Source organism: Pristiophorus japonicus, chromosome 13 (assembly GCF_044704955.1).
Source record: "Pristiophorus japonicus isolate sPriJap1 chromosome 13, sPriJap1.hap1, whole genome shotgun sequence".
Lineage (NCBI taxonomy): Eukaryota > Metazoa > Chordata > Chondrichthyes > Pristiophoridae > Pristiophorus > Pristiophorus japonicus.
The window spans coordinates 47,168,463-47,192,384 of record NC_091989.1 but is presented as its reverse complement, the minus strand read 5'-3'; the positions used below and the strand labels follow the sequence as shown (position 1 = coordinate 47,192,384).

Sequence of the window (23,922 nt, the reverse complement as noted above, 5' to 3'; positions counted from 1 at the left end):
TACTGACAACATGCTATCATCATGCTAGTGCCTTAATATTACATTTGATTGAGTCTTACTCAGTGGATTTGATGTTCACCTAAAGTAAGAAATAAAGTTTGTGCAGTGATGTTTTTTGCCCTAGATTTTTTAACAAACCGTTGATCTTGCTTTCTGTTTGCGAGTTGTTGCTGTGTGCAATTAGCTGCTAGAGGTTTTCTTGCATAACCATAGTGACTGCACTTCAGCAGTAATTCAATGATTCAGAAGTAATTCATTGATTGTGAAGCACTTTGAGATGACCTGAAGATGTGATGAGAATTGATATGTGCAGCCTTTTCTTCAATACTTATTTGTGAACATCTTATTATCCTCCTTGTGACTCTTTATCACCCAGCTGTGTAGGAAACTGCAAGTAGTGATAAGTTGAAACCTAGTTTCTGTTGGTTCTCATTTTCCTGATATTTATGTCAGAGAAATGGTTTAATTCACCAGAAGGGCAGAAGTATGTTTAAAATGTGTTTCTGAATTTAACTAAAGACAAGAACATTTACCGAATTAAATGACCAAAAATGTCCAACTTAAATACTGTACACGGGGACTCAATTCAAAGCTAATCTACTCAACATAATCACCATGAGAACACTTTCCCTTTTTTCCTCTATCACGTGAAGCCCTACCTTGTGTCCTCCCAAAAGAAAATTAAATTACAGCTCAAATACCTCTTTAAAGTGTGCTGATACGCTACGCAATTTAGGTGGGCCTTGTTAATGGCAGCATTATCGCAATATTGTTTCAGGTATATATTGGTGTCTCATGAGTACTACAATATTTACTTATGGGAAGTGCCATTAGATGAAGGGAAATGCTAATAGGTTTTTACAATCTGGACTGGATTTCAGAGGAAAAACTGGAAGAGATAACAAGTGCTAAATGAAATACAAAGAGCCCCTCAGTCAGGCTGTGAATAGGTACAAACAACACAGAAGGTGACTAAATCAAATCCAAATTGGATGAAGCTAAATGTGAACGGGAGAAACTAAAGATCGGAAACTAAAGATGCGTATAAGTGGGAAACTAGAAGATTGGGAAAATTTTAAACAACAGCTAAGAATGACTAAGAAAGCAATAAAGAAAGGAAAGCTAGATTACGAAGGTAAACTTGCGCAAAACATAAAAACAGATAGTAAAAGCTTTTACAGATATATAAAATGGTAAAGAGTGACTAAAGTAAATGTTGGTCCCTTAGAAGATGAGAAGGGGGATTTAATAATGGGAAATGTGGAAATGGCTGAGACCTTAAACAATTATTTTGCTTCGGTCTTCACAGTGGAAGACATAAAAACCATGCCAAAAATTGCTGGTCACAGGAATGTGGGAAGGGAGGACCTGGATTGAGACAATCACTATCACTAGGGGGGTAGTGCTGGACAGGCTAATGGGACTCAAGGTAGACAAGTCCCCTGGTCCTGATGAAATGAATCCCAGGGTATTGAAAGACATGGCGGAAGTTATAGCAGATGCATTCGTTATAATCTACCAAAATTCTCTGGACTCTGGGGAGGTACCAGCGGATTGGAAAGCAGCTAATGTAACGCCTCTGTTTAAAAAAGGGGGCAGACAAAAGGCAGGTAACTATAGGCTGGTTAATTTAACATCTGTAGTGGGGAAAATGCTTGAAACTATCATTAAGGAAGAAATGCAATCAAGCAGACGCAGCATGGATTCATGAAGGGCAAATCATGTTTAACTAATTTACTGGAACTCTTTGAGGATATAACGAGCATGGTGGATAGAGGTGTACCGATGGATGTGGTGTAATTAGATTTCCAAAAGGCATTCGATAAGGTGCCACACAAAAGGTTACTGCAGAAGATAAAGGTACGCGGAGTCAGAGGAAATGTATTAGCATGGATAGAGAATTGGCTGGCTAACAGAAAGCAGAGTCGGGATAAATGGGTCCTTTTCGGGTTGGAAATCAGTGGTTAGTGGTGTGCCACAGGGATCGGTGCTGGGACCACAACTGTTTACAATATACATGGATGACCTGGAAGAGGGGACAGAGTGTAGTGTAACAAAATTTGCAGATGACACAAAGATTAGTGGGAAAGTGGGTTGTGTAGAGGACACAGAGAGGCTGCAAAGAGATTTGGATAGGTTAAGCGAATGGGCTAATGTTTGGCAGATGGAATACAATGTCGGAAAGTGTGAGGTCATCCACTTTGGGTAAAAAAAACAGTAAAAGGGAATATTATTTGAATGGGGAGAAATTACAACATGCTGCGGTGCAGAGGGACTTGGGGGTCCTTGTGCATGAATCCCAAAAAGTTCGTTTGCAGGTGCAGCAGGTAATCAGGAAGGCGAATGGAATGTTGGCCTTCATTGCGAGATGGATGGAGTACAAAAGCAGGGAGGTCCTGCTGCAACTGTACAGGGTATTGGTGAGGCCGCACCTGGAGTACTGCGTGCAGTTTTGGTCACCTTACTTAAGGAAGGATATACTAGCTTTGGAGGGGGTACAGAGACGATTCACTAGGCTGATTCCGGAGATGAGGGGGTTACCTTATGATGATAGATTGAGTAGACTGGGTCTTTACTCGTTGGAGTTCAGAAGGATGAGGGATGATCTTATAGAAACATTTAAAATAATGAAAGGGATAGACAAGATAGAGGCAGAGAGGTTGTTTCCACTGGTCGGGGAGACTAGAACTAGGGGGCACAGCCTCAAAATACGGGGGAGCCAATTTAAAACCGAGTTGAGAAGGAGTTTCTTCTCCCAGAGGGTTGTGAATCTCTGGAATTCTCTGCCCAAGGAAGCAGTTGAGGCTAGCTCATTGAATGTATTCAAATCACAGATAGATAGATTTTTAACCAATAAGGGAATTAAGGGTTATGGGGAGCGGGCGGGTAAGTGGAGCTGAGTCCACGGCCAGATCAGCCATGATCTTGTTGAATGGCGGAGCAGGCTCGAGGGGCGAGATGGCCTACTCCTGTTCCTAATTCTTATGTTCTTATGAAGTTTGAAGGTGATTTTTGGTGTGTCCAGGAGTGTTCCTGAAAATCTGAGCTGAGTTTGGTTTGAACAGTGTAGGAGGCCCGAGGTTGAATTAAATTGGAAAGTAAAGGAAGCTGAAGTAGCAATCTACGCAGAGGTCAGGATTATGCTTGTGAACAGAATGGAAACATTTACCCAGTTTGTGTTATAAGCATTTATTTAACAGTAAATCCAGTGTTATACATTGTAAGGAATACATGTGAATCTCTGTCTTTCAAAAAAAATTATTGGGTAGGTAGGAACAAATAGGAAGGTGTTACATAAGAATTCCGGGGAGGATCAGAGTGGTGATAGAGTGAACAAATGTTAAAGGAAGGAAAAGTACATTTGGAAAGCAAGGAGTGAGGAGGTGAAGATGTGCTTTATGAATTAGATACATCTTCGTCTTAAGTTTCTGTAAAGTGAAGTTAATAGTTGAATAAATAAAGGCATGGCAGAGCAGCTCAATCCAACAGAATGCAGATCCTGTGCCATATGGGAACTCCAGGATGCTTCCTGTGTCCTGGACAACCACGAACCATGTGTGTAGGAGGTGTTGTCAACTGGAGGAACCCGAGCTCTAGGTTTCGGAGCTGGAGCAGCAGTGAGGCTGAGAGCTATGTGGATAGCACGTTTCAGGAGGTGATCACCCCGCAGCTAAGGAGTGCACAGGCAGAGAGGGAATGCTTCCCGTGTCCTGGATAACCGCGTGTGTAGGAGGTGTTGTCAGCTGGAGGAACTCGAGCTCCGGTTTCGGAAGCTCGAAGAGGGTCCCTGAGTGCATCTTGCTCTCCAACCAGTATTCTGTTCCGAGTACAAGTGGAGATTATAGCCAGAGCCAAGGCTTAAGAAAGAGAAGATAGACTATGAAAGTAAACTAGCATGAAATATAAAAACTGATAGCAAGAGTTTCTAAAGGTATATAAAAAGGAAAAGAGTGGCTAAAGTAAATGTTGGCCCCTTATAGGACGAGACAGGAGAATTAGTAATAGGGAACATGGAAAAGGCAGAAACTCTGAACAAATATTTTGTATCAGTCTTTACGGTTTAGGACACTAACAATATTCCAACAGTGGATAGTCAAGGGGCTATGGGGGGGGCGGGGGGAGGGAGAAACTTAACACAATCACAATCACTAAAGAGCTGGTATTCAGTAAGATAATGGGATAAAGGTAGATAAATCCCCTGGACCTGATGGCTTGCATCCAAGGGTCTTAAGAGAAGTAGCGGCAGGGATTGTGGATGTATTGGTTGTAATTTACCAAAATTCCCTGGATTCTGGGGAGGTCCCAGCAGATTGGAAAACTGCAAATGTAACGCCCCTATTTAAAAAAGGAGGCAGACAAAAAGCAGGTAACTATAGGCCAGTTAACCTAATAGCTGTGGTTGGGAAAATGTTGGAGTCCATTATTAAAGAAGCAGTAGCAGGACATTTGGATAAGCAAAATTCGGTCAGGCAGAGGCAGCGTGGATTTATGAAGGGGATGTCATGTTTGACAAATTTGCTGGAATTCTTTGAGGATGTAACGAACAGGGTGGATAAAGGGGAACCAGTGGATGTGGTGTATTTGGACTTCCAGAAGGCATTTGACAAGGTGCCACATAAAAGGTTACTCCACAAGATAAAAGTTCACTGGGTAGGGGGTAATATATTAGCATGGAAAAAGGATTGGCTAACTAACAGAGAACAGAGAGTCGGGATAAATGGTTCATTCGTGGGGTGCCGCAGGGATCAGTGCTGGGACCCCAACTATTTACAATCTATATTAACGACTTGGAAGATGGGACTGAGTGTAACGTAGCCAAGTTTGCTGACGATACAAAGGTGGGAGGAAAAGCAATGTGTGAGGAGGTCACACAAAATCTGCAAAAGGATGTCGACAAGCTAAGTGAGTGGGCAAAAATTTGGCAGATGGAGTATAATGTTGGAAAGTGTGAGATCATGCACTTTGGCAGAAAAATAATCAAAGAGCAAGTTATTATTTAAATGGAGAAAGATTGCAAAGTGCTGCAGTACTTACGCATGAAACACAAGGATAGTATGCAGGTACAGCAAGTTATCAGGAAGGCCAATGGAATCTTGGCCTTTATTGCAAAGGGGATGGAGTATAAAAGCAGGGCAGTCTTGCTACAGCTATACAGGGTATTGGTGAGACCACACCTGGAATACAGTGTGCAGTTTTGGTTTCCATTTTTGCAAAAGGATATACTTGCTTTGGAGGCAGTTCAGAGAAGGTTCACTCGGTTGATTCCAGAGATGAGGTGGTTGACTGATGAGGAAAGGTTGAGTAGGTTGGGCCTCTACTCATTGGAATTCAGAAGAATGAGAGGTGATCTTAGCGAAACGTATAAGAGGGGGCTTGACAAGGTGGAAGCAGAGAGGATGTTTCCACTGATGGGGGAGACTAGAACTAGCCGGCATGATCTTAGAATAAGGGCCGCCCATTTAAAACAGAGATGAGAAATTTCTTCTCTGAGGGTTGTAAATCTGTGGAATTCGCTGCCTCAGAGAGCTGTGGAACATTGAATGAATTTAAGAGAAAGATGGACAGTTCCTTAAATAAACGAGGTTATGGGGAGCGGGTGGGGAAGTGGAGTTGAGTCCATGATCAGATCAGCCATGATCTTATTGAATGGCGGAGCAGGCTCGAGGGGCCGTATGGCCTATTCCTGCTCCTATTTCTTATGTTCAAGTCCATGGCACCACGTGAGGCTCAGCTGTACAGTGGGGGAGGAGGAAGATAGTAAAAGCAATAGTGGTAGGGGATTTGATATTTAGGGGAGCAGACAGGCATTTCATCGACTGCCGACGTGATTCCAGGATGGTATGTTGCCTTCCTGGTGCCAGGGTGCGGATGTCACTGAGCGGCTGCAGAACATTTTGAGGGAGGAGGGTGAACAGCCAGAAGTCGAGATCCATCTTGGTACCAACAACATAGGTAGAAAGAGGGATGAGGTCCTGCATGCAGATTTTAGGGAGCTAGGAAAGAGATTAAGAAGCAGGACCTCAAAGGTAGTAATCTCGGGATTACTCCCGGTGTCACGCACGAGTGTATATAGAAATGGGAGGATAGAGCAGATGAATGCGTGGCTGGAGAGATTGTGCAGGAGGGAGGGCTTCAGATTCCTGGGGCATTGGGGCCGGTTCTTAGGGATGTTGGACTTGTACAGGCCGAATGGTTGTACCTCAACATAGTATACCAATATCCTTGTTTGCTAGTGCTGTGAGCGAGGATTTAAACTAAGTTGGCAGGGGGATGGGCACCAGGATGTCGCATTAGAAAGGAGAAACAAGGGGCACAAAAGATTGGAAGCGACGGATAGCACTTAAGTAAGAAATAATAAGGCAAGGTGGGGTCAGACTAAGAAAACACAGGATGGCCTAAGGTTGGTTTACAGTGTATGTATGTGAACGCACGAAGCAGAGTAAACAAGGTTGGTGAGCTGCAGACGCAAATAGCCACATGGGAATATGATGTCGTGCAATGATGGAGACCTGACTCAAAAAAGGGCAGGGTGTTCAGGAAAGATGGGAGGTGGTGTAGCGGTATTGGTTAATGAGATGTTACAGTGCTGGAGAGAGAGGATGTACTGGAGGGGTCAAGGACAGAATCAATACAGCTAGAGTTAATAAATAATAGAGGTGCCATTGCACTGCTTGGTGTATTCTATAGGCCACCAACTAGTGGGAAAAAAATGGAGGAGCAAATTTGTAGAGCAATTACAGAGCGATGCAAGAACTATAAGAGTAGTGATAATGGGGGACTTCAACTACCCTAATATCAGCTGGGATAGTAATAGTGTAAAGGGCAGAGAGGGGGAAGAATTTCTGAAGTGTGTTCAGGAGAACTTTCTTGAACAGTCTGTTTCTAGCCCAACGAGGAAAGAGGCATTACTGGATCTGGTCCTGGGGAATGAACTCGGTCAAGTGGAGTAAGTGTCAGTAGGTGAACATTTAGGGAATAGTGATCATAGAATCATAAGATTTAGAAAAACCAAGGCCCCACCTGTGTTCTCAGGTGGACATAAACGATCCCATGGCACTATTTCGAAGAAGAGCAGGGGAGGTATCCCCGGTGTCCTGGCCAATATTTATCCCTCAGTCAGCATCATAAAACAGTTTATCTGGTCATTATCACATTGCTGTTTGTGGGAGATTGTTGTGCGCAAATTGCCTGCCACGTTTCCCACAAGTAGCTTTTCCTTTTCTTTTCTCTATCAGTAAGTAACATTTAGCATTGTTGTTGCCAATTTAAGTTAATCTAAGGATTAAGTCATGGCAGGACAGCTCAGACACGTGTTATGCTCCTCATGTACTATGTGGGAAGTCAGGGACTCCTCCGTTGTCCCTGACGACTACGTGTGCGGGAAGTGCATCCGCCTCCAGCTCCTGATGGACCGCGTTGCGGAACTGGAGCAGCGGGTGGATTCAGTCTGGAGCATGCACGATGCTGAGAATGACGTGAATAGCAAGTTTAGCGAGTTAGTCTTACCGCAGGGAAAGGGTACATAGCCAATAGGGAATGGAAGACCAACAGGAAGAGTAATGCAAGGAAGGTAGTGCAGGGATCCCCTGCGGTCATCCCCCTGCAAAACAGATACACCGCTTTGGGTACTGTTGAGGGGGATGACTCATCAGGGGAGGGCAGCAGCAGCCAAGTTCATGGCACTGTGGCTGGCTCTGCTGCACAGGAGGGCAGGAAAAAGAATGGGAGAACCATAGTGATAGGGGATTCAATTGTAAGAGGAATAGATAGGCGTTTCTGCGGCCGCAACCGAGACTCCAGGATGGTATGTTGCCTCCCTGGTGCAAGGGTCAAGGATGTCGCGGAGCGGGTGCAGGACATTCTGAAAAGGGAGGGTGAACAGCCAGTTGTCGTGGTGCATATAGGTACCAACGACATAGGTAAAAAACGGGATGAGGTCCTATGAGACGAATTTAAGGAGCTAGGAGTTAAATTAAAAAGTAGGACCTCAAAAGTAGTAATCTCAGGATTACAACCAGTGCCACGTGCTAGTCAGAGTAGGAATCGCAGGATAGCTCAGATGAATATGTGGCTTCAGCAGTGGTGCAGAAGGGAGGGATTCAAATTCCTGGGACATTGGAACCGGTTCTGAGGCAGGTGGGACCAGTACGAAGCGGACGGTCTGCACCTGGGCAGGACCGGAACCAATGTCCTAGGGTTTGCTAGTGCTGTTGGGGAGGAGTTAAACTAATGTAGCAGGGGGATGGAAACCTATGCAGGGAGACAGAAGGAAATAAAATGGAGTCAGAAGCAAAAGATAGAAAGGAGAATAGTAAAAGTGGAGGGCAGAGAAACTGAAGGCAAAAAACAAAAAGGGCCACATTACAGCAAAATTCTAAAGGGGCAAAGTGTGTTAAAAAGACAAGCCTGAAGGCTCTGTTCCTCAATGCGAGGAGTATTCGGAATAAGGTGGACGAATTAACTGCGCAGATAGTAGTTAACGGGTATGATGTAATTGGCATCACGGAGACATGGCTCCAAGGATAGACAGAAAATAAAAGGAGGCAGGGTGGCATTGCTGGTTAAAGAGGAAATTAATGCAATAGTAAGGAAGGACATTAGCCTGGATGCTGTAGAATCGGTATGGGTGGAGCTGCGGAATTCCAAAGGGCAGAAAACGCTAGTGGGAGTTGTGTACAGACCACCAAACAGTAGTAGTGAGGTTGGGGGTCGCATCAAACAAGAAATAAGGGATGTGTGCACTAAAGGTACAGCAGTTATTATGGGCGACTTTAATCTACATATTGATTGGGCTAACCAAACTGGTAGCAATGTGGTGGAGGAGGATTTCCTGGAGTGTATTAGGGATGGTTTTTTTAGACCAATATGTCGAGGAACCAACTAGAGAGCTGGTCATCCTAGACTGGGTAATGTGTAATGAGAAGGGACTAATTAGCAATCTTGTTGTGCGAGGCCCCTTGGGGAAGAGTGACCATAATATGGTAGAATTCTTTATTAAGATGGAGAATGACACAGTTAATTCGGAAACTAGGGTCCTGAACTTAAGGAAAGGTAAATTCGACGGTATAAGGCGTGAATTGGCTAGAATAGACTGGCAAAGGATACTTAAAGGGTTGATGATGGATAAGCAATGGCAAATATTTAAAGATCACATGGATGAACTTCAGATATTGTACATCCCTGTCTGGAGTAAAAATAAAACTGAGAAGATGGCTCAACCATGGCTAACAAGGAAAATTAAGGATAGTGTTAAAGCCAAGGAAGAGGCATATAATTTGGCTAGAAAAAGCAACAAACCTGAGGACTGGGAGAAATTTAGAATTCAACAGAGGAAGACTAAGGGTTTAATTAAGAGGGGGAAATAGAGTACGAAAGGATGCTTGCAGGGATCATAAAAACTGACTGCAAAAGCTTCTATAAATATGTGAAGCGAAAAAGATTAGTGAAGACAACCGTAGGTCCCTTGCAGTTGGATTCAGGTGAATTTATAATGGGGAACAAAGAAATGGCAGACCAATTAAACAAATGCTATGGTTCTGTCTTCACAATGGAAGACACAAATAACCTTCCGAATGTACTTAGGGGATAGTAGGTCTAGTGAGAAGGAGGAACTGAAGGATATCCTTATCAGGCGGGAAATTGTGTTGGGGAAATTGATGGGATTAAAGGCCGATAATTCCCCGGGGCCTGATGGTCTGCATCGCAGAGTACTCAAGGAAGTAGCCCTAGAAATAGTGGATGCATTGGTGATCATTTTCCAACAGTCTATTGACTCTGGATCAGTTCCTATGGACTGGAGGGTAGCTAATGGAACAACATTTTTTTTAAAAAGGAGGGAGAGAGAAAACGGGTAATTATAGACCGGTTAGCCTGATATCAGTAGTGGGGAAAATGTTGGAGTCAATCATTAAGGATGAAATAGCAGCGTATTTGGAAAGCAGTGACAGGATTGGACCAAGTCGGCATGGATTTATGACAGGGAAATCATGCTTGATGAATCTTCTGGAATTTTTTGAGGATGTAACTAGCAGAGTGGACAAGGGAGAACCAGTGGATGTGGTGTATTTGGACTTTCAAAAGGTTTTTGACAAGGTCCCGCACAAGAGATTGGTGTGCAAAATCAAAGCGCATGGTATTTGGGGTAATGTACTGACGTGGATAGAGAACTGGTTGGCAGACAGGAAAGCAGAGAGTCGGGATAAACGGGTCCTTTTCAGAATGGCAGGCAGTGACTAGTGGAGTGCCGCAGGGCTCAGTGCTGGGACCTCAGCTCTTTACAATCTACATTAACGATTTAGATGAAGGAATTGAGTGTAATATCTCCAAGTTTGTGGTTGACACTAAACTAGGTGGTGGTGGTGAGAGTTGTGAGGAGGGCGCTAAGAGGCTGCAGGGTGACTTGGACAGGTTAGGTGAGTGGGCAAATGCATGGCAGATGCAGTATAATGTGGATAAATGTGAGGTTATCCATTTTGGGGGCAAAAACACAAAGGCAGAATATTATCTAAATGGTGGCAGATTAGGAAAAGGGGAGTTGCAACGAGACCTGGGTGTCATGGTTCATCAGCCATTGAAAGTTGGCATACAGGTACAGCAGGCGGTGAAGAAAGCAAATGGTATGTTGGCCTTCATAGCTAGGGGATTTGAGTATAGGAGCAGGGAGGTCTTACTGCAGTTGTACAGGACCTTAGTGAGGCCTCACCTGGAATATTGTGTTCAGTTTTGGTCTCCTAATCTGAGGAAGGATGTCCTTGCTATTGAGGGAGTGCAGCGAAGGCTCACCAGACTGATTCCAGGGATGGCTGGGCTGTCATATGAGGAGAGACTGGATCAACTGTGCCTTTATTCACTGGAGTTTAGAAGGATGAGAGGGGATCTCATAGAAACGTATCAAATTCTGACGGGACTGTACAGGTTAGATGCGGGAAGAATGTTCCCGATGTTGGGGAAGTCCAGAACCAGGGGACATAGTCTTTGGCTAAGGGCTAGGCCATTTAGCACTGAGATGAGGAGAAACTTCTTCACTCAGAGTTGTTAACCTATGGAATTCCCTGCCGCAGAGAGTTGTTGATGTCAGTTCATTGGATATATTCAAGAGGGAGTTAGATATGGCCCTTACGGCTAAAGGGATCAAGGGGTATGGAGAGAAAGCAGGAAAGGGGTACTGAGGGAATGATCAGTCATGATCTTATTGAATGGCGGTACAGGCTCGAAGGGCCGAATGGCCTACTCCTGCACCTACTTTCTATGTTTCTATTACAACAGTAACTATACTCCAAAAGTACTTCATTGGCTATAAAGTGCTTTGAGATGTCTGGTAGTCATGAAAGGCTTTATATAAATATAAGTCTTTTCTTTCTTTAAAAAAAAAGTCAGGGAACAAGCTAGAGTAAAATTACTTAATTTCAGTGGGATGTGAACGAATCTGGCCCGGGTAAATTGGAATCAAAGATTGGCAGGCAAAACTGTCCAAGAACAATGAGCTGCCTTTAAAGAGGAAATAGTTTTGGTACAGTCGAGGTACAGTCCCACTAAGGGAAAAGTTAGGGCAACTAAAGTCAGAGCTCCCTGGATGCCGAAAGAGATAGAAAGTAAGAAGAAGCAGAAAAAGAGCATGTATGAGAGATGTCAAGTCGAGAATACATCTGAGAATCAGGCTAAGTATAGAAAGTTCAGAGGAGAAGTGAAGAAAACAAGCGCAAAGAGAGGGCGTGAGAATAGAATGGCAGCTAACATAAAAGGTAATCCAAAAGTCTTCTACAGGTATATAAATAGTAAATGTGTAGTAAGAGGAGGGGTGAGGCTGATTAGGAGACCTATGCATAGAGGCAGCGGTTATGGCTGAGGTACTAAATGATACTTTCCATCTGTCTTCACCAAGGAAGATGCTGCCATAGAAATAGTGAAGGAGGAGCTAGAGGAGAAACTGGATGGGATAAAAATTGATAAAGATGAGGTACTAGAAAGGCTGGCTGTACTTAAATTAGATAAGTCACTGGGACCAGATGGGATGCATCCTAGGAAACTGAGGGAAGTGAAGGAAGCAATTGCAGAGGTACTGGCCATAATCTTCCAATCCTCCTTCAAAAACAGGTGTGGTGCCAGAGACCTGGAGAATTGAAAATGTTGCACCTTTGTTCAAAAAAGGGTGTAAGGATAAACCCAGCAACTGCAGAAGCAGGGGAGAGTGAATGCATTGATTGTAATTTACCAAAATTCCCTGGATTCTGGGGAGGTCCCAGCAGATTGGAAAACTGCAAATGTAATGCCACTATGTAAAAAAGGAGACAGACAAAAAGCAGGAAACTATCGGCCAGTTAGCCTAACATCTGTGGTTGGGAAAATGTTGGAGTCCATTATTAAAGAAGCAGTAGCAGGACATTGGGAAAAGCATAATTCGGTGAGGCAGAGTCAGTATGGATTTATGAAGGGGATGTCATGTTTGACAAATTTGCTGGAATTCTTTGAGGATGTAACAAACAGAGTGGATAAAGGGGAACCAGTGGATGTGGTGTATTTGGACTTCCAGAAGGCATTTGACAAGATGTCACATTATGGGCCCAAGTTTCCACATGATTTGCGCCTGATTTTTAGGAGCAACTGGTGGAGAACGGACTATCTTAGAAATCGCAATTCTCCACATTTTTTTTTCTGCAGTTCTAGTCAGGTAGAACAGTTCTACTTTGGAACAGAATTTTTTCTTCAAAAGGGGGCGTGTCCGGCCACTGACGCCTGATTTGAAAGTTTCCACAGTGAAAATGTACTCCAAACTAAGTTAGAATGGAGCAAGTGAAGATTTTTGTAGAACTGAAAAAACCTGTTCTGCACATTAAAAAATCAGGCGCAGGTTACAAATTAGGCGTCCAGAACGAGGTGGGGGGGGGGGGAAGGGAACTCATTAAATTCTACAATAAATCCTTATTTATATTTCTACAAATAAATCCAACCTGAATAAACATTTATAAGCAAAGAAAAGATTAAATAAACCATCTTCCTACCTGTGTGAAAGTGCTTCAGCCAGGGAGAATTCTGCAGCCGTTCGTTGCCGCTGAGCGGGGGGGGCGGGGGAAGGAAGCAGCCGTTCGTTCCTGGAGGGGAGGGGGGGGGGTGGCGAGGAGACAGTGAGAAGGCTGCAAGTGCTGATGTGTTGATGGCAATGTGCTTTTATTAAAAAATGTTCAAAAATTAAACAGCTACAAAGAACTACAAAAATGGCCGAGTGCCAATGTTTCCTTCACACTGCGCGTGCGCGAACGCTCCAACGCGCACGCGCAGCATTGCCGGCAGGAAAAACACTAATTTAAATAGTACCCGCCCCCTCCCACTTACAAAATCGGCGCGAGTGTAGGCTCTGCCCCCCTGGGTGCCGCGCCAGGCAGACAAGGAGCTGCAGGGCGCTCCACAATAGCGAGGTTTTTTTTAGGCGCGAAAAACGGGCGCCCAGCTCGGAGGAGCGCCCGTTTTTTTTCGTGTGGAAACTTGGGCCCAAAAGGTTACTGCACAAGATAAAAGTTCACTGGGTTGGGGGTAATATATTAGCATGGATAGAGGGTTGGCAAACTAACAGAAAACAGAGAGTCGGGATAAATGGTTTATTCTCTGGTTGGCAATCAGTAACTAGTGGGGTGCCGCAGGGACCAGTGCTGGGACCTCAACTATTAGCAATCTATATTAATGACTTGGATGAAGGGATCGAGTGTAACGTAGCCAAGTTTGCTGACGCTACAAAGATGGGAGGAAAAGGAATGTGTGAGGAGGATACAAAAAACCTGCAAAAGGACATAGTCTGGGTGAGTGGGCAAAAATTTGGCAGATGGAATATAATGTTGGAAAGTGTGAAGTTATGCACTTTAGCAGAAAAAAATCAAAGAGCAAATTATTATTTAAATGGCGAAGAATTGCGAACTGCTGCAGTACAGTGGGACCTGGGGGTACTTGTGCATGAAACACAAAAGTTTAGTTTGCAGGAATAGCAAGAGATCAGGAAGGCCAATGGAATCTTGGCCTTTATTGTAAAGGGGATGGAGTATAAAAGCAGGGAAGTCTTGCTAGTTATACAGGGTATTGGTGAGGCCACACCTGGAATACTGCATGCAGTTTTGCTTTCCATATTTATGAAAGGATATACTTTGAAGGTTGATTCCAGAGATGAGGTGGTTGACTTATGAGGAAAGGTTGAGTAGGTTGGGCCTCTACGCATTGGAATTCAGAAGAATGAGAGGTGATCTTATCGAAACGTATATGAGGGGGCTTGACAAAGTAGCTGCAGAGAGGATGTTTCCACTGATAGGGGAGACTAAAACTAGAGGTCATAATCTTAGAAAAAGGGGCCGCCCATTTTAAAGTGAAATGAGGAGGAATTTCTTGAGGGTTGTAAATCTGTGGAATTCGCTGCCTCAGAAAGCTGGGACATTGAATAAATTTAAGACAGAGGTGGGTAGTTTCTTAACCGATATTGGAATAAGGGGTTATGGGGAGCGGGCAGGGAAGTGGACCTGAGTCCATGGGCCCAAGTTTCCACATGATAAAAAACGGGCGCCCCTCCGAGCTGGGCGACCGTTTTTCGCGTCTAAAATGGCGCCGGAAAAAAAGAGCGATTCTGGAGCGCTTTGCAGCTCCTTGTCTGCTTGGCGTGGCGCCCAGGGGGGCGGAGCCTACACTCGAGCCGATTTTGTAAGTGGAAGGGGGCGGGTACTATTTAAATTAGTTTTTTTCCTGCCGGCAACGCTGCACGTGCGCATTGGAGCGTTCGCGCATGCTCAGTGTGAAAAAAACATTGGCACTCGGCCATTTTTGTAGTTCTTTGTAGCTGTTTAGTTTTTGAACATTTTTTAATAAAAGTACATTGCCATCAGCACAGAGGCTGCAGGAAACCTCAGAAAGTTGAGGCAGCCGTTTCCCGACGACCTCCCCCTTTTGCCTTCGGGAAATGGCTCCTCAATTTCTGAGGCTTCCTGCAGCCTTCTCTCTTTCCCGCCAGCCGCCTGGAACGGCTCCATTTCCCCCCCCCCCCCCCCCCCCCCCCCCCCCCGCATTGGGCCGGCTCCCCCCCCCCCAAGCCCGCGTTCGGTCGGCTCCCTCCTCCCCCCCCCCCCCCCCACCCGCGTTCGGTCGGCTCCCTCGTTTTGTGAGGCTTGCTGCACCATTCTTCCTGGCTGAAGCACTTTCACACAGGTAGGAAGATGGTTTATTTAATCTTTTCTTTGCTTATAAATGTTTGTTCAGGTTGGATTTATTTGTATAAGTATAAATAAGGATTGATTGTAGAACTTAATGAGTTCCCTTCCTCCCCCTCCCCCCCCCACCTCGTTCTGGACGCCTGATTTGTAACCTGCGCCTGATTTTTTAATGTGTCGAACAGGTTTTTTCAGTTCTACAAAAATCTTCACTTGCTCCATTCTACTTTAGTTTGAAGTACATTTTCACTGTGGAAACTTTCAAATCAGGCGTCAGTGGCTGGACACACCCCCTTTTGAAGAAAAAATTCTGTTCCAAAGTAGAACTGTTCTACCTGACTAGAACTGCAGAAAAAAAAATGTGGAGAATTGCGAATTCTAAGATAGTCCGTTCTCCACCAGTTGCTCCTAAAAATCAGGCGCAAATCATGTGGAAACTGGGCCCCAAGATAGGATCAGCCATGATCGCATTAAATGGCCTATTCCTGCTCCTATTTCTTATGTTATGTACAGGCCAGTCAGTTTAACCTTGGTAATGGGGAAGCTTTTAGAAACTATAATCAGAGACAAAATTCACAGTTACTTGGACAATTAAGGAAAGCCAGCACGGATTTGTCAAAGAAAAATTGTGTTTAACCAACTTGATTGAGTTATTTGATGAGGTAACAAAAGGGTTGATGAGTGAATGCGGTTCACGTGATGTACATGGATTTCCAAAAGGTGATCGATGAAGTGCTACATAATAGGCTTGCCAGCAAATTTGAAGCCCAATGAATAAAAGGGACAGTGGCAGCATGGATACAAAATTGGCTAAGTGACAGGAAACAGAGAGTAATGGTGAACGGTTGTTTTTCGGACTGGAGGAAGGTATACAGTCGTGTTCCCCAGGGGTCAGTTCTAAGACCACTGCTTTTCTTGATGTATATGAATGACTTGGATATGGATATACAGGGCATAATTTAAAAATTTGCAGATGACACAAATCTTGGAAGTATAGTGAACAGTGAGGAGGATACTGATAGACTTCAAAAGGACATAGACAGGCTGGTGGAATGGGCGGACATGTGGCAGATGAAAGTTAATGCAGAAAAGTGTGAAGTGATACATTTTGGTTGAAAGAATGAGGAAATATAAACTAAAGAGTACAGTCCAAAAGTGGGTGCATGAACAGAAACACCGAGGGGTATACGTGCACAAATCGTTGAATGTGGCAGGGCAGGTTGAGAAAGCTGTTTAAAAAAGCTTACGGGATCCTGTGTTTCATGAATAGAGAGGTAAAGAGTACAAAAGCACAGATATTATGATGAACCTGTATTAAACACTGCAGTATTGTGTCCAATTCTGGGCACAGCATTTTAGGAACGATGTGAAGGCCTTGGAGAGGGTGCAGTAAAGATTTACGAGAATAATTCCAGGAATGAGGGACTTCAGTTACATGGATAGACTGGAGAAGCTGGGTTTGTTCTCCTTAGAGCAGAGAACACACGGAGGAGATTTGATAGTGTTCAAAATCATGACGGGTCTAGACGGAGTAGATTTGAGAGAAACTGTTCCCATTGGTAGACTGGTCGAGAACCAGAGGACACAGATTTAAGGTATTTGGCGACATAAGAAAAAACTTTTTTTACGCAGTGAGTGGTTTGGATCTGAAATGCACTGCCTGAAAGGGTTGTAGAGGCAAACTCAATCATGCCTTTCAAAAGGGAGTTGGATAAGTACCTAAAGGAAAACAATTTGCAGTGCTACGAGGAAAGAGCGGGAGATTGGGGTTAGCTGAGATGCTCTTGCAGAGAGCTGGCACGAGCTCAACGGGCCGAATAGTTTCCTGTGCTGAAACCATTCTATGATTTTATGATGGAGGTTACGCTATAATAACAGAAATAGTGGAAGATGATCTGGAAAATGTAGCCGCGAATGGGATGGAAGATGGAGACAATGGCTCCGCAATAGTGAGAAAGCGAGAGGGTGAGATCAGAGGCATGGGAAATGTGGATACAGTTGCATGAACAAAATGAAAAGTTGACCTGCATTACTCTTGTCCACCATCTTGTGGTGCACAAAAGTAATGCAGGATGAGAGAACCTTGTTTGCAGTGATCTGCCTGCCCTGGTGATAGGGAAATAGTATTAAAGGGGAGGTTGCTTGTTTCTGACAAGGTTTCAAACAAAATAATGCTATAATTTTATTCAAAATTTTAAAAATTATGTTTATTTGAAGTAACTTGAGGAATTAAATTGCATATCTAGGAAAATGTTCTGCTCTACAGATTAATATAAAGAACTAACAATGTTCAAGCATACATTACTTATTTAGTATAAGTAAAATGCTATGGCTTCTACTTTAATTTAATCTAATCGGAGACTGATGGGCTGGAATCTCTAAAAAGGAGCAAGTACTGACTCTGTCAGTCGTGACTGAGTGGGTAGTACCTGTACTCTTGTCTGAGTCAGAAGGTTATGGATTTAAGTCCCACTCCATACACTTGAGCACAAAAATCTAGGCTGGCAGTGCATTGCAGTACTGTCTGCAGTGGACAGATACCATGGCACTATTTCGAAGAAGAGCAGTGGATATATATACCCGGCCGATATTTATCCCTCAGTCAATATCAACACAGCTTCAGCATTTCAAGTTGTAGGAAATGCAGTTGCCAATTTGCAAACAGCAAACTCCCACAAATAGCAATGTAGGGGGGGAAGGGAACTCATTAAATTCTACAATCAATCCTTATTTATACTTATATAAATAAATCCAACCTGAACAAACATTTATAAGCAAAGAAAAGATTAAATTGGCAACTGCATTTCCTACAGCTTGAAATGCTGAAGCTGTGTTGATGGAATTTTGGTTGAAGTTTCAAGCAAAGCTGTAATGTGCAATTGATTTTAAATTTCAAGGGATTTTGCATTTTATATGCTGTATAGCAGGCTAAGTGTGATTGTGGAAAGAAACTGACAAATTACCCTGGTACACAATAGCAGTTGCAGTACTGCCTGCAAATAGATAGTACCAGACATTGTTGAACGTCTAAAAACATTTTCGTAGAGGAGTTTATTTTAAATAAAGAAATTTAGAAAGCAATCTCGTTCAGAGTGGATCCAAGTCCAGGATTTGAGCTTATAGTCTATACAGTGTAGCAGTATGAAAGTGCTGCACTGCCAGAGGTGCCATACTTTGGATGTTTTCATTTAGCTGAGGTCCCAATTGTCTCTTGGTTGTTCAGATGGATGTTTAAAAGAAAAATCATGGTGCTATTTGAAGAAGAGCAGGGAGTTTTTCTAGTGTCCTAGCTAACATTAACCCCTTCAACCAACTCCAGCAAAATTTAGATCAGCTGGCCTTTCATCTCATCGTGTTTTGTGGGATCTTGCTGTGCACACAATGGTTGTTTAGTTCACCTGCATTTCAAATTAATTTGGATGTGAACCTTTTTGAGATGGTATGAGAGATGTAACAAGACGTTTTACAAAAGCAGTTCTGTCTGTCTATTTGTCCTTTCTTCCTTGGGACGATTTCTCCTGTAATTATTGCAAAATTGAGGAAAACAGACAGCAATGTATGTGCCGAAAGTGGTCATCAAGCTGGTCACAGGCACACCACACAAACCAGCTGAATAATTTTTAAAGTTAGAAAATTCGAGATTGTAATGGAATTTGGCCCACCAAATTGCTTACAATAACGCAGTCAGCTTTGTAACCTTGCAGTCAGATATTTATTTAACATTTAATATGGTACTTCTAATATTGAGGGTAAATTATGATTATTGTATAACCACTCTAATGTGATTGATTCCTATTAAAAATCTGTCCTGTTACTTCTTCCCTGAACAGAGGAGGAGCTAAGGAAGCTGAGGGAAGAGACGAATGCTGAAACTCTAAAGCAAGAACTAGAAAAGGAAAAATTGAAGCGAATAGAGCTGGAACAGAAAATCTCTGATGTGCTTAAAACCAGGTACAATTGATAGAGCTAATTGAGATTGCATATCTGTAGATGATGACTGGAAGAGTACATCAGTATATTTACAAAAGCGTAGATACTCCAGAGGGGTAATAACTGTAGAGTAAGAAAGAGGTTATGATATTTGAGGTCCTGGTAGTACTAATTATGTAACTGACTATTGATATACCTTCTTGTTCAAGAGTTTAAAGTAGTATTAATGACCTTCAGTTTATCTGTATATAGGATATTGCATGAAGATGATACATTAAATGATTATTTCATTGGTATTAAAAACACAATACACAAGTCACACAGTATAAATGAATTATGAAGCCATAGGAGTGAAATTAATCCTGTGATATACCATTTATTTTGTAGACCATTTATCTATTTAAAATAAAAAGCTTATTCTTCAATTTGAAGACTGCTAATATTTGTGACTGTCATGGAAGAAGTGTGACTGAGCATCTGAGTCTGTTTTTCTCATGACGTAACTACAGCTAGTTGTATGATTGGTATTTTGTTTTCACTGGTAATTTCAATGCAACTTCTGTAGACAGATTGTATCCCACAGCATCATCTTGTATGTATTTTGTTTGTACCATGTTAGGTAAATGATTAGAATTGACATCTTTTCCTCATTTTAAAATGGGAACTAAATTGATGCATCAATTATGGAATGGTTCTGGTAATGTTACTAAAACATTAATTCTCAGTTGAGACTCTATCTCTATGAAATATGAAAATATTTGACCGAGTTGAAGAATAATAAGCGCTGAGCACACCATGCAGGAATTTTGTCATTCTTTTTGAAAATCCTTTGCTACAAATGTTCTTTTCTTGGTATTACGCTAATTCACTTTTACAATAAAAAACACTTCTGGATTAACTCATTCTTTGCGTGCCTGTGATCTATCAAACAAATATATACCAAAGTGTTCGGTACTTCAAAAATGCAATCTTTATTGGAGTTACTAAAAAAAATATGAATGAAGTGAATTAGTTTTTTTAAAAAAAATGAAACAATTATACATTTTTAAATATTGTATAGTATTTAGTTGTCTAATTTCCTGAAGTGTATGTCGACATTTTCTTCTTCTGCTCTCTTAGAGGTGAAGATTCTTCAAGTCAGCAGTCTTTGAAAGTGCAAACTTCAGTGAATGGAACAGGTAATTTACAGTTGTGTTTTTCAAGATTAATGCAGTGCTAAGCAAAAGTATAAATGTTACATGTTAGAGCAATGTTAAAGGACTTTATTTGGTGTAATCTGAGCATTTTACAATTTTAAATGTTGCACAAAGTTTAAAAACTATAATTACTAATGGTTTTTCCACAGTATTGATGTAGTGGATAGACACTGGTCTTTTACTTCAGATTGGGATGACAATTTTCTTTAGTTGCAAGGATTGCATATAAAATGAGTTTGGGCAGTCTCAACCTAATTCATCGTAATTATGGGCCCAAGTTTCGAGCCGCGCCTAGAACGGCGCAGTCCTGACCTGGACACCCGTTTTTCGCGCCACAAAGTGCGCCTAAAAAAAACCTCCAGGTTCTCCACGTCCCTGCAGGTCCTCTGGCCCTCGGTGCAGCGCAGCAAGAACTGTAGGGGGCGGAGCCAGGTCCTTGCGCCGAAAACAGTGCCGGGACCTCTGCACATGCGCGCTACAGTGGGCGCGCAAGTGCAGTAGCTCCAGGCGCCCGAAACTATGTGGGAGGGGCCCGAAGCACGCAGCCCCTTCCCCTAGCCCTGGGCGAATGGCCTCACTGGGGCTGCGTGAATAAGGCTCCTCCCATGGCCGGCTCCTCCCATGGCCAGCTCCTGCTTCCTGCCGACCCGACTCGACTCCCGCTTCCCGCCCCCGGACCGGACCCGACACCGACTCCCGCTCCCCCCCGCCCCGCCCCCGGACCCGAACCGACTCCCGCTCTCTTTCCCCCCCCCCTGCCCCCGGACTGGATCCGACCTGACCTCCCTCCCCCCGACCTACCTCCCTCTTCCTCCCTCCCCCCGACCCGAACCGAACCGACCTCCCTCCCACCACCCCCCCGACCCGACCCAACGCCACCTACCTGTAAATCTCTGCCCGAAGTCACGGGCCCGGCCCGTTCAGCCTCCCTCCCCCTTCTCCTTCCCCCCCCCCCCCCCCAATCTCCTTCCCCCCCCACCCCCAATCTCCTTCCCCCCCCTCCCCAATCTCCTTCCCCCCCCCTCCCCAATCTCCTTCCCCCCCCCTCCCCAATCTCCTTCCCCCCCCTCCCCAATCTCCTCCCCCCCCTCCCCAATCTCCTTCCCCCCCCCTCCCCAATCTCCTTCCCCCCCCTCCCCAATCTCCTTCTCCCCCCCCCCCAATCTCCTCCCCCCCCCCCATCACCTTCCCCCCCATCACCTTTATCCCCTTCTCCCCCTTCCCCCCCATCCCTCCCCCTTCTCCCCCTTCCCTTCCTCTGCTCCCCACCTCTCTCCCTCTACCCCCCTCCTCCCCCTCCCCTCGCTGTCAGAAACACAGACACTGACAGACAGAGAATGCGAGACACACACAGACAGACAGAGAGATAGAGACACTGACAGAGACACACTTGGGGGGGCATCCCAGCACTTTGTTGGAGGGCTCCCGGTGCTGCAGTCGGTAAGTAGAAAATGTTTTATTGATTGATTTAAAAAAAAAATTATTTCTTATTAATTTTTTTGGTTGATTTATTGATGTATTTATCATTTATTATTGATGATGGCTCTTTATTTGTAAAACTGAAGTGTTTAATGTTTGTAAACTTCCCTTTAAACCCCCCCCCCCCCCCACCATTCCCTACGCCTGATTTGTAACCTATGCCTGATTTTCTAAAGTGTAGACAAGGTTTTTTCGAGCGTACAAAAATCTTCACTTACTCCATTCTAAGTTAGTTTGGAGTAAGTTTTCACTGACGAAACTTTGAAAACAGGTGTAAGTGGCCAGACACGACCCCTTTTGAAAAATAAATTCTGTTCCAAAGTGAAACTGTTCTAACTGACTAGAACTGGAGCAAACTAAATGACGAGAATTCCGATTTCTAAGATACTCCGTTCTACACCAGTTGCTCCTAAAAAATCAGGAGCAAATCATGTGGAAACTTGGGGCCTAAGAAACTGCCCCCAATTTGGCATTATATCTTGCTTTGATGCTACAGGATGGCCAGTATAGTGCATGGGAAAATGCCACACACGCATTTAGGTGTCGTCTTCTGACGTCTAGGCTGAAGTGCATTGTTGGGACTAAGTAGAGGGATCATTATTCTATATCTAACCATGTAAATATCGAGGAATGCTTGATGCTGATTTTGGGTACTCAAAAAGAAAAATGTTTTATTCACCAAAACTAACATCCCTCATTTTGTTGAGCACAAAATTCCTGAATGGTTTTCTTAGCAAAAGTACAGTATAGTCTAAGTACAGAAATGGATGATTTCACATAAATCAACATAGGTTATAGTAAATTTTTTTTTAAGTTTTAAAAGAAAAATCAAGTTAAGGGATAATTGCTTGATACTAAGGGGTAGAAATTCACCTCCACCCAAAACGGGGCACACGTACCATTTTTGAAGTGTTCTGGCCGCCACAATGGATGCAGCAGCCTATCCGTCGAAATTCTGCCGGAAGTGGAGGTAGAGCGGAGTGACCATCACTAGCGGGGCAGGGTGTCCACCGCTGTCGGTCATCAGCGCCGATACATCACAACATCTCTTCCCTTCACTTAAAGGATAGAGCCGCTGCGAACTCTGCATTCATTTTAGTTAGGTCCACTGGGCTATCAGAGAGGGTTTCGGCTGGGCCAGTGGCCTGGTACCCAAGAGGGGGTGCCAGACTTCCTGTCGGCGGTCCGTCCGAACCCGCGGCCATAATTGTCGGGCCAATGTGGCAGTTGGCCGACAAAGAAAAGAAACATGTTGACGGCAGCGCTGCCTTTTCACAGAGAGTGCTTTGCTGTCGGTGGCGCTGCTCTGGCAGGGCAATTTCGCGAGGGGGTCCCCGCCAGATAGATGGTAAGGGGTCGGCTCGTGCACGCCGAGGCAGGGAAATGGGCGGAGCGGTCTCGGACACCACTCCGCTCTTGAATAATGGCAATTTACAAAATGGCGTCCCCTCCATGGAGAGTCGGCTGCCATTCCACGCTGTCCTGTGGCCGCCGCTTTCAGGCGGTCAGAGGCCTTATCAAAAGGGGTACCTTCGGCCCCTAAGTGTATACTTGTTCTATTAAAACTATGTTGAACTTAAGTACTTTTTCAATTCAATTTAATTTAAATGAAATCGTTTATATTTAACATTCGACTCCTAATATGAAAAGTAGTTACCCAAGAAATTTCATGTTTTAATGAGTATTTATAAACTATAAATAGTTAATTTGAAAGTATTTGTACACAATCAAATTATATCATTCATTCACTAATTAAATGTGAAATCAAAAATATCGATTGCAAGATAAATCTTGCATTTTTTGTTAAAATATAAATATGTACTTTGTATAGTGCAATGTATAATCCAGAATTCACAGTGTTGAGATCTATATAAAAACTGTATCTGCCTGCACTTCCTGTCTGTCACTTGCCCATCACACACTGGCTTCACACTTTCTTTGCCACATTTTGTTAATTAATTCAAGTAAAACAGTATCAAATTGTAACTAAGAAGGTAGGGAATGCACAACTCAAAAGCAAGCAAAGTAGTTAGTATTGATAAACTTACCAAGGATTTATAAAAGTAATCAATCCTGAATGGATTTGGCTATCGATTGGCGATTTACATGTTCCAGAAGGGTATGAAGGGATTCCTCAGTAA

At 43.6% G+C, this 23,922-nt stretch overlaps 1 protein-coding gene across 9 annotated transcripts in view; it reads left to right on the top strand.

The window, feature by feature from the left end:
• gramd4a (GRAM domain containing 4a) overlaps positions 1–23,922 on the top strand; it is a 229,354-nt gene that overhangs the window by 130,493 nt on the left and 74,939 nt on the right. For all 9 annotated transcript variants that reach the window (XR_011596292.1, XM_070897409.1, XM_070897407.1 and 6 more), the window contains 2 exons: positions 19,007–19,127; positions 20,226–20,284. Coding sequence is in view for 8 of the 9 variants with exons in the window: in XM_070897409.1 (XP_070753510.1) it covers positions 19,007–19,127; positions 20,226–20,284 (180 nt within the window). In the remaining variant the exon portion in view is untranslated. The remainder of the gene's footprint in view (positions 1–19,006; positions 19,128–20,225; positions 20,285–23,922) is intronic.